This window comes from Heptranchias perlo, unplaced genomic scaffold (assembly GCF_035084215.1).
Source record: "Heptranchias perlo isolate sHepPer1 unplaced genomic scaffold, sHepPer1.hap1 HAP1_SCAFFOLD_59, whole genome shotgun sequence".
Classification (NCBI taxonomy): domain Eukaryota; kingdom Metazoa; phylum Chordata; class Chondrichthyes; order Hexanchiformes; family Hexanchidae; genus Heptranchias; species Heptranchias perlo.
The window spans coordinates 1081731-1101292 of record NW_027139612.1 but is presented as its reverse complement, the minus strand read 5'-3'; the positions used below and the strand labels follow the sequence as shown (position 1 = coordinate 1101292).

Genomic DNA, 19562 nt, shown 5'->3' with positions numbered 1-19562 from the left:
TATTACTGACAATATCTGTATTGATGATAGAGCTGATATTACTGACAGTATCTAAACAGATTATAGAGCTGATATTACTGACAATATCTGTATTGATTATAGAGCTGATATTACTGACATTATCTAAACAGATTATAGAGCTGATATTACTGACAGTATCTGTATTGATTATACAGCTGACATTACTGACAGTATCGAAACAGATTATAGAGCTGATATTACTGACAGTATCTGTATTGATTATAGAGCTGATATTACTGACAGTACCTAAACAGATTATAGAACTGATATTACTGACAATATCTGGATTGATGATAGAGCTGATATTACTGACAGTATCTAAACAGATTAAAGAGCTGATATTACTGAAAGTATCTGTATTGATTATAGAGCTGATATTACTGACAGTACCTAAACAGATTATAGAGCTGATATTACTGACAATATCTGTACTGATTACAGAGCTAATATTACTGACAGTACCTTTATTCATTTTAGAGCTGAATTGACGAACAGTACCTGTATTGATTATAGAATCATAGAATCATAGAAGTTTACAACATGGAAACAGGCCCTTCGGCCGAACATGCCCATGTCGCCCAGTTTATACCACTAAGCTAGTCCCAATTGCCTGCACTTAGCCCATATCCCTCTATACCCATCTTACCCATGTAACTGTCCAAATGCTTTTTAAAAGACAAAATTGTACCCGCCTCTACTACTGCCTCTGGCAGCTCGTTCCAGACACTCACCACCCTTTGAGTGAAAAATTAACCCTCTGGACCCTTTTGTATCTCTCCCCTCTCACCTTAAATCTATGCCCCCTTGTTATAGACTCCCCTACCTTTGGGAAAACATTTTGACTATCTACCTTATCTATGCCCCTCATTATGTTATAGACTTCTATAAGATCACCCCTAGACCTCCTTCTCTCCAGGGAAAAAAGGTCTCAGTCTATCCAACCTCTCCCTATAAGTCAAAACATCAAGTCCCGGTAGCATCCTAGTAAATCTTTTCTGCACTCTTTCTAGTTTAATAATATCCTTTCTATAGAAGGGTGACCAGAACTGTATACAGTATTCCAAGTGTTGCCTTACTAATGTAGAGCTGATATTACTGACAGTATCTGTATTGATTATGGAGCTGATATTACTGACAGTACCTAAACAGATTAAAGAGCTGATATTACTGACAGTATCTGCACTGGTTATAGAGCTGATATTACTGGCAGTATCTGTACTAATTATAGAGCTGATATTACTGGCAGTATCTCTACTGATTATAGAGCTGATATTACTGACAGTATCTGCACTAATTATAGAGCTGATATTACGCTCAATACCTGTATTGATTATAGAGCTGATATTCCCCTCAATATCTGTACTGATTATCGAGCTGATATTACTGACAGTATCAGTACGATTATAGAGCTGATATTACTGTCAGTATGTATATTGATTATAGAGCTGATATTACAGACAGTATCTGTACTGCTTATAGAGCTGATATTTCTATCAGTACGTGTATTGATTATAGAGCTGATATTACGGATAATATATGTGCTGTTTGCAGAGCTGATATTTTTTGCAGTATCCGTGATGATTGTAGATCTGCTATTACTGACTGTACCTGTACTGATTATAGAGCTGATATTACGCTCAGTATGTCGACTGATTATGGAGTTGTTATTACTGACAGTAGACTTATTGATTCTAGAGCTGATTTTACTGACTGCAGCTTTATTCATTAGCGAGCTGAATTTACTGGCAGCACCTGTATTGATTATCGAGCTGATATTAACGACAGTACTTGTTCTGATTATAGAGCTGATATTACTGGCAGTATAGAGTCATAGAGTCATAGAGTCATACAGCACGGATAGAGGCCCTTCGGCCCATCGTGTCCGCGCCGGCCATCAGCCCTGTCTACTCTAATCCCATATTCCAGCATTTGGTCCGTAGCCTTGTATGCTATGGCATTTCAAGTGCTCATCCAAATGCTTCTTGAATGTTGTGAGGGTTCCTGCCTCCACAACCCTTTCAGGCAGTGAGTTCCAGACTCCAACCACCCTCTGGGTGAAAAAGTTCTTTCTCAAATCCCCTCTAAACCTCCCGCCTTTTACCTTGAATCTATGTCCCCTTGTTATAGAACCCTCAACGAAGGGAAAAAGCTCCTTAGTATCCATCCTATCTGTGCCCCTCATAATTTTGTACACCTCAATCATGTCCCCCCTCAGCCTCCTCTGCTCCAAGGAAAACAAACCCAATCTTCCCAGTCTCTCTTCATAGCTGAAGCGCTCCAGCCCTGGTAACATCCTGGTGAATCTCCTCTGCACCCTCTCCAAAGCGATCACATCCTTCCTGTAGTGTGGCGACCAGAACTGCACACAGTACTTCAGCTGTGGCCTAACCAGTGTTTTATACAGCTCCATCATAACCTCCTTGCTCTTATATTCTATGCCTCGGCTAATAAAGGCAAGTATCCCATATGCCTTCTTTACCACCTTATCTACCTGTTCCGCCGCCTTCAGGGATCTGTGAACTTGCACACCAAGATCCCTCTGACCCTCTGTCTTGCCTAGGGTCCTCCCATTCATTGTGCATTCCCTTGCATTGTTAGTCCCTCCAAAGTGCATCACCTCGCACTTTTCCGGGTTAAATTCCATTTGCCACTGTTCCGCCCATCTGACCAACCCATCTATATCGTCCTGCAGACTGAGGCTATCCTTCTCGCTATTTACCACCCTACCAATTTTTGTATCATCAGCGAACTTACTGATCATACCTTTTACATTCATATCCAAGTCATTAATGTAGACCACAAACAGCAAGGGACCCAGCACCGATCCCTGTGGTACCCCACTGGCCACAGGCTTCCAGTCACAAAAACAACCTTCGACCATCACCCTCTGCCTTCTGCCACTAAGCCAGTTTTGTATCCAAAGTGTCAAGGCACCCTGGATTCCATGGACTCGTACCTTCTTGACCAGTCTCCTGTGGGGGACATTATCGAAGGCCTTACTGAAATCCATGTATACCACATCCACTGCGTTACCTTCATCCACACGCCTAGTCACCCCCTCAAAAAATTCAATCAAATTAGTCAGACATGATCTTCCCTTGACAAAGCCATGTTGACTATCCCTGATTAATCCTTGCTTCTCCAAGTGGAGACTAATTTTGTCCTTCAGAATTTTTTCCAATAATTTTCCTACCACTGATGTTAGGCTCACTGGCCTGTAGTTCCTCGGTTTTTCCCTACTCCCCTTCTTGAATAATGGTATTACATTAGCGGTTCTCCAGTCCTCTGGCACATCCCCTGTGGCCAGAGAGGTTCTGAATATATGTGTCAGAGCCCCCGCAATCTCCTCCTTTGCCTCACACAGTAGCCTGGGAAACATTTCGTCCGGGCCTGGGGATTTATCCATTTTTAGGCCTGCTAAATCCGCCAATACCTCCTCCCGCTCGATGTTAATATGTTCGAGTATATCACAGTCCCCCTGCCGTATTTCAATGTCTACATCGTCCTTCTCCATAGTGAAAACAGATGCAAAAAATTCATTTAGGACCCTTCCTACATCTGCCGGCTCCACACACAGATTGCCATTTTTGTCCCTAATGGGCCCTATTTTTTCCCTAGTCATCCTCTTACCCTTAATATACTTATAAAACATCTTAGGATTTTCCTTTATTTTGCTCGCCAGTGTTATTTCATGGCCCCTCCTTGATCTCCTAATTTCTTTTTTAAGTATCCCCCTGCACTTTTTGTACTCCTCTAGGGCTTCCTCCGTCTTTAGCCTTTTGTATCTGCCAAAAGCCCTCCTTTTTTTCCTAATCCATTCTCGTATATCCCCTGACATCCAAGGTTCCCTGGAGTTCTTGTAACCACCCTTTACCTTTACGGGAACATGTTGCCATTGTATGGTCTCAATCTCCCTTCTGAAAGACTCCCATTGCTCCGATGCGGATTTTCCTACAAGCAGCTGATCCCAGTCCATTTTGGCCAGATCCTGCCTTATCCTATTAAAATCGGCCTTCCCCCAATTTTGAACCTTTATTTCCGGCCCCTCCCTGTCCTTTTCCATGACCACCTTAAATCTCACCGAATTATGGTCACTGTCACCAAAGTGCTCACCTACTAGCACTTCTTCCACTTGGCCGGCCACATTCCCTAGAATTAGGTCCAGTACCGCCCCCTCTCTTGTAGGACTTTCTACATGCTGGCTCAAAAAGCTCTCCTGGATGCACGTTAAGAATTTTGTACCCTCTAAGCCTTTTACACTCTGAGTATCCCAGTTAATATTGGGGAAGTTGAAATCCTCCACTATTATTACCCTATTATTTGCACAATTTTCTGAGATTTGCCTACATATCTGTTCCTACATATCTGTGATGATTATACATCAGCTATTACTGACTCTATCTGTACTGATTATAGAGCTGGTATTATGCTCACTGTCTCTAATGATTATCAACTTGTTATTACTGACAGTGTCTTTATTGGTTCTGTCGCTGATTTTACTGGCAGTACCCCTCATCATTATAGAGCTGAATTCACGAACAGCACCTGTATTGATTATAGAGCTGATATTAATGACATTACCTGTATTGATTATAGAGCTGATATTCATGACATTACCTGTTCTGATTCTAGAGCTTATATAACTGACTGTTTCTGTGCTCAATATAGAGCTGATATTACTGAGAGAATCTTTGATCAATATTGCGCTGATATTATTGACAGTATCTGTGCTCAATATAGCGCTGATATTACTGACAGTATCTGTGTTAATGAAGGTCATGTATAATGCAAAAAATACAGAATTGCATACTATTTTACTGCAGAGCAACAGGCCATTCAGCCCGACAGGTCTATGTCGGGATTTAAGCTCCACAAGATGTTCCTCCCGCACTAATTCATCTCACCCTATCAACATATCCTTCTATTTCTATTCCCCTCATGTATTTATCTACCTTCCCATTAAATGCATCTCTGCTATTCGCCTCAACCATTCCACGTGGTAGTGAGTTCCATGTTCTCGCCACTCTCTGAGTAAATAAGTTTCTCCTGAATTCCTTATTGAATTTATTGTTAATTATTTTATATTTATGGCCTCAAGTTTTGGACTGCCCTCAAGTGGAAACATCCTCTCTACATCTACCCGAGCGAACCCCTTCATAATATGAAAGACTGGCCATCTCTCAGTCTTCATTTTGTAGAGAAAAGAGCCTCAGCCTGTTCATTCATTCCTGATAGGTGTTAGATAAATAATACATTGAACAAGGGACACCAGAAATGAGAGGAAGTTAATGCCAGGAAGAAACACCCAGGCAATAATATTCTCCCCCAGGATCGGACTAATGCCGAAAGTCCAGGCCCAGTCCAGAGCACTGTGGAAGGGTAGCTTAAAATTACACCAATTAAATGTCTGGAGCCAGCAGGCCGTGTTTCTACATTGCTGCGGTTACAGCTCATCAGTTGGAAGGATGCACTGGGCAACTCACATACTAAAAAATATCCTTCTGTACAAGTGTTTTATTGTCCCGCCAGGTGGGTGCGGGAGAACTGCTGGGACTCGCCCGGCAGAGGCAGACACTCCGAAACGGCGCCAGGGAGTGTGCGGTGTTCCGACCTGTCTCACTATTAATCGAGCGAACTACAAGGTTGTTATTATAAAGTGGGTTTGGGTGGCGGGTGAATTGCGATCCAGAATCCAGGACACATCAGGTTCTCATCTCGGCAGATACAAAAAGCATCAGTTTCAGGACAATAATAATTGAAATTTATAGAGACAATGTTTTGGACCGAACTTTTAACTGTCTCCGAAATAAAACCACAGGTTCAGATTCAGGGGGGTCACAGTTTAAGTCTGACTGGACATTGGGCGGAACAGTTGGAGTGTTTTTACTAAACTATATTTCAGAAAGTTTACCCTCGATTCACTCGCACCGATTATCTAATCTTTGCTCCCCTGGAATTCTGTGACGTTCAGAACAAATGAAGCTCAGCCTTAAATAAAAACAGCCAAACACAGGCAGCTTGGTTCAGGGACAGAGTAGCCACGTCCCTACGAGGGGGGAAAGGAAGGGCATCCAAAGCTCGAGCTCCCTGGATGACTAAAGATACAGAGATTAAAATTAAGCAGAAAAAGAGACTTCTGACGAATGTAAGGTTCTTAAGAGAGGAGAGAACTTGGCTGAACACAGTAAGTACAGAGGCGATCTAAAAAAGGGAATAAGAGGGACAAAGAGAGAGTGTGCGAATAGATTAGTGGCTAAAAGAAAAGGGAATCTAAAAGTCTTCTATAAACATACAAATAGGAAAAGAGTATTCAAAGGAAGCGTGGGACCGATTCGGGACGAAAAACGAAACCTTCTTATGGATTAAGAGGGCAAGGCTGAGGTACTAAATGAACACATCCCTCGTCACTAGAGGAGAGGATGCTGCCATTGTCGCAGTAAAGGAGGAAGTAGCATCGGTATTGGATAGGATAAAAATAGATAAAGAGGAGGTACTTAAAAGATTGGCAGTAATCAAAGTATAAAATCACCTGGTCCAGATGGTTTGCATTCTAGGTAACTGAGGGAAGTTAGGGTGAAAATTAAGGAAGATCTGGCCATAATCTTCCAGTCCCCCTAAGATACGGGGATGGTGCCAGAGGATTGGAGTATTGCATCTGTTACACCCCTGTTCAAAAAAGGAGAGAGGGATAAAACCGACAATCACAGACCAGTCAGCCTAACGTCGGTGGTGGGGAAAATTTTAGAGGCAATAATCCGCAACAAAATAAATTGACACTTAGAAAAGTGTGGGCTAATAAATGAAAGTCAGCACGGATTTGTTGAAGGCAAATCGTGTTTGACTATTGAGCTTTTTGATGAAGTAGCGGAGAGGGTCGATGAGGGTAGTGGGGTTGATTTCATATGTATGGTCTTTCAAAGGGCATGTGACAAACTACCAGGTAATAACTTATTAGCAAAATTAAAGCCCATGGAATTAAAGGGACAGTGATGGCGCAGATACAAAATTGTCTAGGGGACAGAAAGCAGAGAGTAGTGGTGAACGGGTATTTTTCAGACTGCGGGGAAGTTCCCCAGGGTTCAGTATTAGGACCACTGCTCTTTTTGATATATATTAGTGACCTGGACTTGGGTATAGAGGGTGTAATTTCAAAGTTTGCAGATGACACGAAACTCGGAAATGTAGTAAACAATGAGAAGGATCGTAACAGACTTCAGGAAAACATAGACAGACCGGTGAAATGCGCAGACAAATGACAGATGAAATTTAATGCAAAGAAGTGTGAAGTGATGCGATTTGGGAGGAAGAATGAGGAGAGGCAATATAAATCAAATAGTACAATTTTAAAGTGGGTGCAGGAACAGAGAGACCTGGGGTGCACACACACAAATCTTTGAAGGTGGCAGGACAAGTTGAGAAGGCTTTGAAATTGGCATATGGGATCTTGGGCTTTATTAACAGAGGCATAGAGTACAAAAGCAAGGAAGTTATGCTAAATCTTTATGAAACACTGGATAGGCATCAGCTGGAGTATTGTGTTCATTTCTGGGCACCACACTTTCGGAAGGATGTCAAAGCTTTGGAAAGGGTGCAGAAGAGATTGACTAGAATGGTATCAGTGATGAGGGACTTCAGCTATACGGAGAGACTGGAGAAGCTGGGCTTGTTCTCCTTAGAACAGAAAAGGTTAAGCGGAGATTTGATAGAGGTGTTCAAAATCATGTGCGGTTTTATCAGGGAAAATAAGGAGAAACTGTTTCCAGTAGCAAAAGGGTCGGTAACCAGACGGCACAGATTTAAGGTGATCGGCAAAAGAGCAAGTGGCGACATGAGGAAACATTTTATTACACAGCGAGTTGTGGTGATCTGGAATGCACTGTCTGAAAGGGTGGTGGAAGCAGATTCAATCGTAACTTTTAAAAGGTAATTGAATAAATACTTGAAGAGAAAAAAATTACAGGGCCGTGTGGAAAGAGCAGGGGAATGGGCCTAGTTGGATAGTAATTTCAAAGAGCTGGCACAGGCACGATGTGACGATTGGCCCCCTCTTGTGCTGCAACTACTATGAAACTATGATACATCCGTTTAAAGGGAACGTGCAAACCCTCCAGTGATTAAGTCATTGTCCAGAAACTCTGGTTAACCTTCACATTCAACGGAATTTATAATCCAGCATATGAAGATCGGGATATCAGTAGGCCATTCAGCCCCACAAACCTGTTTTCCCATTTAATTAGATTATGGCTGACCCGTACTTGAAATCCATTTAACTAACTTTGATCCATTTCGCTCGATACGCTTACCAAATAAAAAACTGCATCTCTCAATCTTAAAAATTTCGATTGACCCAGAATCCACAATCTTTTGGGGGAGGAAATGTTACATTTTCCCTTCACCTTTTGTGTGAAAAACTTCTTCCAGATTTCACTGCTGAACGGCCGAGCTCTATTTTAAGTTTGTGCCCCCTTGTTTAGGACTCTCCCATCAGAGGAACTGCCTTCTATGTACCTGCTGACTGTGAGGTATTACATTTCGTAATAAGTGTGAGGTATTACCTTTTGTAATAAGTGTGAGGTGTTACATTTCATAATAAGTGTGAGGTATTACATTTCGTAATAAGTGTGAGGTATTACATTTCGTAATAAGTGTGAGGTATTACATTTCGTAATAAGTGTGAGGTATTACATTTCGTAATAAGTGTGAGGTATTCTATTTTGGTAGGAGGCCACATACTGCTTGGATAATAAGAGTTTAATTGGGGTGGGGAGCAGAGGTTTCTGGGTGGACAGATACACAGATCATTAAAAGTAGCGATGCAGGTTAATAAGGCCGTAGAACCGCAAACAAAGCACTGGGGTTCATTTCGAGAGGGATAGGTTTGAAAAACAGAGATGTTATGTTAAAATTGTATAGAAACTTGGTTCGACCACACGGAGTACTGTGAACTGTTCTGGCCTCCATATTATACAAAGGATATAGAGGCACTGGAAAAGGTGCAAAAAGGTTTGCTAGAATGATACCAGAACTGAGAGGTGAGACTTATCAGTAAAGATTGAGCAGGCTGGGCGTATTATCTCTGGAAAAGGGAAGACTGAGGAGTAGCCTGATAGAAGACCTTAAGATTTTAAAAGGGTTTGATACGATAGACTTAGAGATGTTTCCACTTGAGGGGGAGACCAGAACTCGGGCCATCGATTTAAAATATTCATTAATAAATACAATAGGGAATTCAGCAGAAATTTCTTTACCCAGAGAGTGTTTAGAATATGGAACTCACTACCACAAGGAGTAGCTGAGGCGAATAGCATAGGTGCACGTTAGGAAAGATGTGAAGGCCTTAGAAAGGGTGCAGAAAAGATTTACAAGAATGATTCGAGGGATGAGGGACTTCAGTACCGTGAATAGACTGGAGAAGCTGGGGTTGTTCTCCTGAGAGCAGGGAAGGTTGCGAGGAGATTTGAAAGAGGTATTCAAAATCTTGAAGGGTCTCGACAGATTAAAGAAACTGTTCCCATTGGCGGAAGGGTCCATAACCAAAGGACATGGATTTAAGGTGATTGTCAAAAGAACCAAAGATGAAATGAGGAAAAACTTTTTTAAACAGCGAGTGGTTAGGATCTGGAATGCACCGCCCGAGGGGATGGTGGAGGCAGATTCAATCATGGCCTTAAAAAGGGAACTGGTGAAGTACTTGAAAGGAAATATTTGCAGGGCCACTGGGATCGGGCAGGGGAGTGGGAATAGTTGCATTGCTTTTGCATAGACCCGGCACGGGATCTATGGGTCGAATGGCCTCCTTCTTTGCTGGAACGATTCTATGATTCTACGATCTGATTTCACCAGAAAGGCTGCTCCGTGTTCTGAAACAAACGAGGAATGTTTGTGTTGAAATCCATCCTGAGGTTTGACAGCAGCTTTCACACAGAGGGCGGAGTTCAAAATCTCACATCACAAGGTTCAGATCAAATTCATAATTAATGACTTGTTCAAATAAAACAAATAAATTGCACCTGATTGGTTGCAATGAAATAACAAGGATACAAGTTGCAAAATCGACACGGACATTGAGAGAGAGAAAATCCTTGCGGGATTAAGGTAAGCTATTGTAGCTTCTCAGCTGCATGTTGCAATTTTATTATCGTTTCCTTCCCTTCCTCTTTCTTTTCAAAGCCGATTTCCCGCGGTCAGATATGTTCCCCGGCGTGGGGAGCTCTGTATTCCTCGCGGGTGTAAAAATTCACTAATTGTTCGCTCGGACAGTGACTGAAGGCGGGATATTTTACACCCCGGATTTCTTGGCTAAACCCTCTTCGGGTCTCCACTGGTCTCTCCACAGACACAATATTAAAAGAGCGGTTACTGGACAGAAAGTAGGAACATGAACTCTGGGGATTTACCCCATTCTGGTCCAGCGGCGCCTCCTCCCTATTTTACAATTTGAAGCTTAGTAAACAGGCGTGGATAGCTCGTCATTTCTCAGTCCATATGTATTTATTTTTACTGTAACACTGGCTCTTTTTACTCACTGGACCCTTTGGTGCCCGGTACACTTTTATTTAACTGATAAAAGGCGGGACCATCTGTTCAGACCGAACACACAGTTCAGCTCAGTGAAGGGTTCACACATTCGCTCTGGCCGATTATCGATCTCAGCTGGGCAGCTGGAAAATCAGCCTCTGGTTACCCGAGGCCGGACTGAACGCGATCCAGTCAAATGATAGGAGCAATTTCGGAGATAAAACTTGATGCAGATTAATTACAATAATTCATTTCTGTTTAATGTGACAGTGTCAGTTGGAAACGGATGTGCATTAGCTGGGAAAATAGAGCAGGAAATTCCGCTTCTGCGAAAATAAGTTCGAATTACTGAGGAATTTATTTGCCAAACTGACTCAACTGAAAAACGGAGACGCCGCTCCCTTTAGAGAGAAAAAAATCAGGAATGTTTTGATGGAAACCGTTTCAGGGCTGAAACAATCTTTCACGCAGATAGGAGGTTCCTGATCATTAATTAAGGTAATTTGTGGGGATGCTTTGAATGTCAACAGGTGGGAGGGTCCATCAGTAATCTTTATATAAAAAATAACTTCATAAATTACCAACAGGTAGGTGGGTCCATCAGTAATCTTTATATAAAAAGTAACTACACAAATTACCAACAGGAAGGAGGGTCCATCACTAAACTTTATATAAAAAGTAACTGCACAAATTGCCAACAGGTGGTAGGGTCCATCACTAATCTGCTGATATTATAACCTTCCAGGATTGATAAACTAACACCAAATGGATAATATACACCGCCTTTGTCTCCTTGACTTTCTCTTCACAGATCGAAGCCCCACAATTTCCGAGACCCTGCAATTTCCGACGATTGCCGGCTGTTAAATATCAAGATGTCCACCCGGGATAGAATAGAAGAGAACAGGCAATTGATGAATATGTGGAGGGGGGCAGCTTTGTATTAAGATACAAGAAACTTTTCAGTGATCAAGGATATCAGGTAAATTGAAACAGCACAATGCTTTTGATTTAGTTCAACATTATTGGATCGATGTTCGATGTTATAATTTATTTTGGTGAAATAGATCATGCAGTAAAAACAAATCAACAGGAGGATAATGAAAAATATTTTTCTTCCGTGTAATATTAGAGATCTGGTATTTATTCCCCAATGGCCTCACTGAAACAAAGATAGCAAAGTGACGATTGACTTAAGTTCCTGTTGCTTTCAGTGTAGTTTGTGTCGATGAAACTGTTGGTGATCTCACAGCGACATGTTGTGAAAAATACAACACAGAGCACCCTGGAGAATTACCGAGGTTTATACTTACCTGGGTGCGGATCATGTGTCACGGATCAGTTTATTCAAACATTGAAATGGGAACGAGGAAGTTACCACATTTAATAAAACAACATTTCAGTGGGTGTCGGTGTATTTCTGCGTCTTTGAGGAGTCAGTTTAGGGCTGTGTCATTGGGGTGTCGATGTGGGACTGGGTCCGTGGGGTGTCGGTGTGGGACTGGGTCAGTGGGATGTGGGTTTATGACTGGGTCAGTGGAGTGTCGGTGTGGGACTGGGTTAGGGGGATGTGGGTTTATGACTGGGTCAGTGGGATGTCGGTATGGGACTGGGCCAGTGGGGTGTCGGTGTGGGACTGGGTCAGTGGGATGTGGGTTTATGACTGGGTCAGTGGGGTGTCGGTATGGGACTGGGCCAGTGGGGTGTCGGTGTGGGACTGGGTCAGTGGGATGGGGGTTTATGACTGGGTCAGTGGGATGTCGGTATGGGACTGGGCCAGTGGGGTGTCGGTGTGGGACTGGGTCAGTGGGATTTGGGTTTATGACTGGGTCAGTGGGGTGTCGGTGTGGGACTGGGTCAGTGGGGTTTCGGTGTGGGATTCGGTCTGTGGGGTGTCGATGTGGGACTGGTTCAGTGGGGTATCGATGTGGGACTAGGTCAGTGTGGTGCGGGTTTAGGACTGGGTCAGTGGGTTGTGGGTTTAAGACTGGGTCAGTGGGGTGTCGGTGTGGGCCTGGGTCAATGGGATGTGGGTTTAGGATTGGGTCCGTGCGGCGTCGGTGTGGGATTGCGTCCGTGGGGTGTCGGTGTGGGATTGGGTCCATGTGGTGTCGGTGTGTTACTGGGTCGGTGGCGTGTAGTTGTAGGACTGGGTCAGTGGAGTGCCGGTGTGGGGCTGGGTCAGTGGGGTTTCGGTGTGGAGCAGGGTCAGTGGTGTTTCGGTGTGGGATTGGGTCAGTGAGGTCTCGTTCTGGACTGGGTCAGTGGGGTGTCGGTGTGGGACTGGGTCAGTGGGGTGTCGATGTGGGACTGGGTCAGTGGTGTGGGTGTGGGACTGAGTCAGTGGGGTTTCGCTTTGGGACTGGGTCAGTGGGGTGTCGATGTAGGACTGGGTCAGTGGGGTGTCAGTGTGGGACTGGATCAGTGGGGTGTCGGTGTAGGACTGGGTCAGTGGGGTGTCGGTGTGGGACTGGGTCAGTGGGGTGTCGGTGTCGGACTGGGTCAGTGGGGTGTCGGTGTGGGACTGTGTCAGTGGGTTGTCGGTGTGGGACTGGGTCAGTGGGATGGTTGTGGGACTGGGTCAGTGGTGTCGGTGCGGGTCTGGGTCAGTGGTTTGTTTCCTGAGGTAGATGTCAGCTTTCAATCAGTTACATTTCAACGATTTGATTTTTTATTTAATATGAGTAAGGGAATATTAGTTTGACCTTTACACAGTCGATATTTTCATCAACTATACTCCTGTGAAGGGCTTTAAACTAAAAAAGTGGGGAGGGGTCAGGTGAGGAAAAATTTAGAAATCTAATGAGAACATTTAAGACAGTGGAACAGTTTGGTGACTTGGGTAAAGATAACCAGAGTGCGGCAGGGAGGGACAGAGAGTTTACCAATAATAATGCAACAACAAGGAATGTCAAAGCGGGAAAAACTGGTAAAAAGTCAAAATTTAAGGTTCTATATCTGAATGCATGGAACATTCGTAACAAGATAGATGAATTAATTTTAGATATAGCGAAAAATGGGTTTGACCTAATAGCTATTACAGATACATGGTTGAAAAATTACGAAGGTCGGGAACTAAATACTCCAGGGAACATGATGTTTTAGAAAAAATGGGCAGAATGGAAATGATGGGTGTGTAGTCCAATTAATAAAGGATGACATAAGGACAGGTGCAATGACTTGGATGAAGGGACAGAGGGTCTTGTGGCCAAATTTGCTGATGATACAAAGATAGGTGGAAAAGCAAGTTGCGATGAGGACACAAAGTGTCTGCAAAGGGATATTGACAGGTTAAGCGAATGGGCAAAAATTTGGCAGATGGATTATTATGTGGGAAAATATGAAGTCATCCACTTTGGGAGGAAAAATAAAAAAGCAAAATATTATTTGAATGGAGAAATATTACAAAATGCTGCGGTACAGAGGGATCTGGGTGTCCTCGTACATGTAACACAAAAAGTCAACATACAGGTGCAGCAGGTAATCCGGAAGGCAAACGGAATATTGGCCTTTATTTCTTGGGGTATGGAGTATAAAAGCAGGGATGTCATGCTACAACTGTACAGGGAGCTGGTGATACCACACCTGGAGCACTGCGTACAGTTCTGGTGCCCTTATATAAGGAAGAACATACTTGCATTGGAGGCAGTTCAGAGAAGGTTCGCTAAGGTGATTCCGCGCATGGAAGGGTTGTCTTATGAGGAAAGATTGAACAGGTTGGGTCTATACTCATTGGAATTTAGAAGGATGAGAGGAGACCTTATTGAAACATACAAGATCCTGAGGGGACTCGATAGGGCAGATTCTGAGAGAATGTTGCCCCTCATGGGAGAATCTAAAACTCGGGGGCGGAATCTCAGAATAATGAGTCGCCCGTTTAAGACGGAAATGAGGAGGAATTTCTTCTCCCAGAGGGTCGTGAATCTTTGGAATTCTTTACCCCAAAAAGCTGTGGAAGCTGAGTCATTGAATACATTCAAGACTGAGTTTGACAAATTTTTGATCAGCAAGGGAGTCAAAGGATATGGGGAAAAGGCGGGAAAGTGGAGTTGAGGTAAACATCAGATCAGCTATAATATCATTGATTGGCGGAGCAGGCTTGAGGGGCCGAATGGCCTACTCCTGCTCCTATCTCTTCTGGTTTTATGTTGCGAAAGGATCTTGGCTCGGAAGATCAGGAAGTAGAATTAATATTGGTGGAAATTAGAAATAACAAGAGGCAGAAAACACTGTTGGGAGTATTTTATTGGCCCCCTAATATTACTAATACCGTTTTATAGAGTATTATTTATGAAATAATTGGAGCATGTAACAAAGGAAATGCAGTCATTATGGGGGGCTTTAATCTGCATATAGAATGGGCAAATCAGAATGGCGATGATAGTTTGGAAGACGAGTTCATGGAATGTATTCGAGACGGTTTCCAAGAGCAATACTTCATGGAACCTGCCAGGGAACATTTTATTTTCGATCTTGTATTATGTAATGAGATAGGGTTAATTGGAAATATAACAGTGAAAGAACCTCTGGAGAAGAGTGATGATAATATGATAGAATTTCACATTGAGTTTTAAAGAAACGTTCTCAAGTCAGAAACTAGAATCGTAAACTTAAATAAAGCCAATTACATAGGTATGACAGGCGACTTGTCAAATAAAAAGGGGGAAATAAAATTAAATGGTTTGACAGTTGAAAATCAGTGGCAAACATTTGAAGAAATATTTCAATATTCACAACAAGTATACATTCCGTTGAGAAATAAAAACTTCACTGGCAAAGTGATCCGCCCGTGGGAACCTAAAGAAGTTAAGGAGAGTTTTAGATTGAAAGAAAAGGCCTATAATGTTGCAAAGAAGAGTAATAAGCCTGGAGATTGGGAGAATTTCAGAAACCAACAAGGACGATCAAAAAATTGATAACAAGGGAGAAAATGGAATATGAAAGTAAACTAAAGTCCCCTGGCTGGAGAGTGTAGAAATCAGGGGCATCGTCGCAGGATAAGAGGTCGGCCATTCAAGACTGAGATGAGGAGGAATTTCATCCAACAGAGGGTCGTGAATATTTGAAAATCTCGACCCCAGAGGGCTGTGGATGTTGAGACACTGAATATATTCAAGGCTGAGATGCATAGATTTTTTGACTCGAGGAGACTCAATGGATATGGGGATCGGGCAGGAAAGTGGAGTTGCGATTGAAGATCATCCATGATCTGATTGAATGACGGAGTAGGCTCGAGGGGCCGTATGGACGACTCCTGCTCCTATTTCTTGTTTAATGTATTCTTATGTTGTGCTGCGTTTCCGGTGCTGAATTTAAAAAAAAACACCTTCAGCAGTGACCACACAAGGAAGTGAATCGGGAGCCTGGACTGTGGAACAACAGCACGGGACTGTGAGAGGGCAAGCTCCAGGTTACAAAGCTTCACTGAGAGAAAGAGATGGCGAAGGTGCTGCATTTTTCTGAAGCAGTTTTGTAAAATGAGAATATTGGAAGCTTTGCATTAATTCTGTAGCCTGCAACAAGCGAAATCCTCTGGTGGAGCAGGGGGATTCTATTGCCCCGCACGAATTACCCAGCCCGAGACTGTGGATTACATTAATCCACAAATTAGACTTGTGTATTTCACAGCGGAGGGTTTGATCAAAGAGACACGGCCAGTTTGACAAGTGGCTGAACAGTTACACATGTGGATCACCATCTCCAACTTCCCTTCACTCTCCATTTTCTTTGCCTCCCAAATCTTTCTCATAACATCATAATCGAACTAGTTCAATCCATGTTCCGCCCCGACCTCAGCAATGAAATGGCCCAAATTACCGTCACAAATCTCGCCCTCTGTAACTGTGACCGCGGTACTCTATCCCTCCCTGTCCTTATCCCCCTCTCTCGCCCTTTCTGACTGTGACCGCGGTACTGTATCCCTCCCTGTCCTTAGCCCCTCTCTCATCTCTGTGACTGTGACCGCGGTACTCTATCACTCCCTGACCTTATCCTCCTCTCTTACACTCTGTGACTCTGACCGTGGTACTCTATCCCTCCCTGTCCTTATCCTCCTCTCTCGCCCTCTGTGACTGTGACCGCGGTACTCTATCACTCCCTGACCTTATCCTCCTCTCTTACACTCTGTGACTCTGACCGTGGTACTCTATCCCTCCCTGTCCTTATCCACCTCTCTGATCCACCGACACGGTCGACCAAACCATCCTCCGCCAATGCCTCTCCTCCATTGTCGAATTCATTTGGACTGCCTTTTACTTGGCTTTAGTTTGACCTTTCCAGGTGTAGCCAGAGCATCTTCAGCAATGGGTTCTCTCCCCGCGTCCGCAACGTATCTGCGGAGACCACAGCGATCTATCCTTGGCACCCTCCTGTTTCTCATCTACACGTTGCTGCTTGAAAACATCAACTGAGGACATGGGGACAGCTTCCACATGTATACTACTGAGACCAAGATGTACCTCACCATCACTTCTCTCGACCCCTCCACTGCCTCCACATTACCAGTCCGCTTGTTCTACCTCCAGTCAAGGATGGGCCACAATTTTCTCCAAATAAACACCGGGAAGTCCGACCCCATTGCTCGCTCGCCACTGATTCCATTCCCGCCCCAGCGATTGCCTCTTGTTAAACTAGACTGTTCACAGCATCGATGTACTATTCGACTCCCGAGATGAACTTCCGACCAGATATTCTCCCCATCACCAAGACCGCCTACTTTCACCTCCATCGCCCATCCTCGTCCCTGCTTCAGCCCATCAGCTGCAGAAATTCTCTTCCATCTCTTGACTCAACTATTCTAATGTTCTGCAGCTTAGCATCATCTGGCCTCAATGTCCTAACCGGGCTTGTCCCGCCCACCGATCACCCCTGTCCTTGTAAACCTCCATCGGCTTCCGGTCCTCCAGCACCTCCATATTAAAACTCTCATCCTCGTGTTGAAATTCCTTCATGGTCTCGTCACTTCCGATCTCTGTAGCCTCCTCCAACCCTCCAAGCCCCCATCGCCAATATCTCTCTGTTCCTCCGACTCTGGCCTCTTCTACAGATCACCCTCTCCTCACCCCATCCATGGCGTCCTTGCCTTCAGATGTCCGAGCTCTCTGTTCTCACCCGAGACCTCTCCACCTCCCTCTGCTCCTTTTGGACACTTCCAAAAGCTACTTCTTTCACCAATCTTTTGACCATCCCTCCTTTTACCTCCTTTATTCAGCGCCCATCTTTTGTTTGATTCGGCTTCTGTGAAACGCCAAGGGATACTTTTTCGATGTTAAAGGCTCTTTGGCAATGCACGTTGTTGCTGTTGTGTCTTTATTATTATAGTGTCAGTTTGAGTGAAACAGCAGTAACTGAATTTTAAAAAGTCTCAAACTTGGTTATAATTTAAATCTGGAGAATAACTTCAACTATAGTTTGGAGAAATTACTGATCCGAGACCTAATAATTTTTACATTTCCATTGTGGGGAAAGGAAAGGGCACTGACTGATAGTTTGATTGGGCGCATGTGCGTTGACACATACACAAAGCGTGATAGATGCACAAGTGCAGAATATTCACTGAAAAATTGCCGTCAAATCTACCACTTCTATATTCAAGGTATTTTTTGAGATTGAAAGACCACTAAAGATATGGAAAACAGAAATTCTGTGCACATCTAACTGCTTAAAGTTATATGATTCATAGCATTAGACATTTGTGTTAATATAAGTTGAACACTGGTAAATCTCCTCACCTCCTAAGTACTCATTAGTGTTAATATTAGAACAGTGGTAAATCTCCTCACCTCCTACAGTGCTCATTAGTGTTAATATTAGAACAGTGGTAAATCTCCTCACCTCCGACATTACTCATTATTGTTAATATTCGAACAGTGGTAAATCTCCTCACCTCCGACAGTGCTCGTTTTTGTTAACATTAGAACAGTGGGAAATCTCCTCACCCCCACAGTGCTCATTCGTGTTAATATTAGAACAGTGGTAAATCTCCTCACCTCCTACAGTGCTCATTAGTGTTAATATTAGAACAGTGGTAAATCTCCTCACCTCCTACAGTGCTCAATGGTGTTAATATTAGAACAGTGGTAAATCTCCTCAGCTCTTGCAGTGCTCGTTAGTGTTAATATTAGAACAGTGGTAAATCTCCTCACCTCCTACAGTGCTCATCAGTGTTAATATTAGAACAGTGGTAAATCTCCTCACCTCCTTTGTGCTCGTTAGTCAGGTGCTGACACCATGAAGGATGTGGTAAATATATACAAATAGAAGCACCAACCAGGACACATTTCAGTAAACACACGGACAATGTAACTGCCCATAGAGACCAGAGGAATCACACCCAGCTCTTGATTGCGTATGTGGCTAGATCCATATTCATAAAGTACCAGAATTTAATATCAAAACATAATAAATCAAAGATATTCAATGTAGATCTGTGACTATAATGTTTCAATAGCCCCTGACTATGTAAAACAGAGTGAGGGTCATTTGATTGATCAATGAACACCCTGTTGCAGAATTTCCTCCAGAATATTCACTAACTCAAGAATAAGACCTGCACTGTGTGAGTAAATCTTACCAATTGGCGCTCTCAGTGCAGAATCTCGGCCGACGGGGACCCCTCTGGAACTGGGTTGTGGAGATCAGCGGGACTGACTGGGTTTCACTGGGCAGCTGTCTGTGTCACACCTGATGTGGAGTGTTTATTATAACACTCAGGAAATGCTCAATCCCAGAACTAACGGCTATTGTACTGATGGGGGAGGAGGGACTTGGTATCATGTTTAAAAAGGGAACGCTCTCCTGCTCATTTTAGTATATCTGTCTAACCCTCCTATTAATATTCTATTTCTTACAGAGCATCAGAATCTGGGAACGTCTGTCACCACAATTGCTGATGGTCCAAACAGGGGAGAAGATCCAAAAACTTCAACAAGAATGAGAATGGACACAGGTAGGTTCAGAAAATTATTTAAATGTCAATTGTGACAAGACAATTGGTCCGTATCACGAACAGGAACCTGCAGCTC

At 43.4% G+C, this 19562-nt stretch overlaps 1 protein-coding gene and 1 pseudogene across 1 annotated transcript in view; both read left to right on the top strand.

The window, feature by feature from the left end:
* Positions 1 to 19562, top strand: part of LOC137316330 (zinc finger protein 271-like) — a 212561-nt pseudogene that overhangs the window by 89996 nt on the left and 103003 nt on the right.
* LOC137316377 (NACHT, LRR and PYD domains-containing protein 3-like) overlaps positions 1 to 19562 on the top strand; it is a 31760-nt gene that overhangs the window by 2131 nt on the left and 10067 nt on the right. Inside the window, 1 exon segment of the mRNA XM_067980452.1 lies at positions 19391 to 19486. Within this exon segment, the coding sequence (XP_067836553.1) occupies positions 19391 to 19486 (96 nt within the window).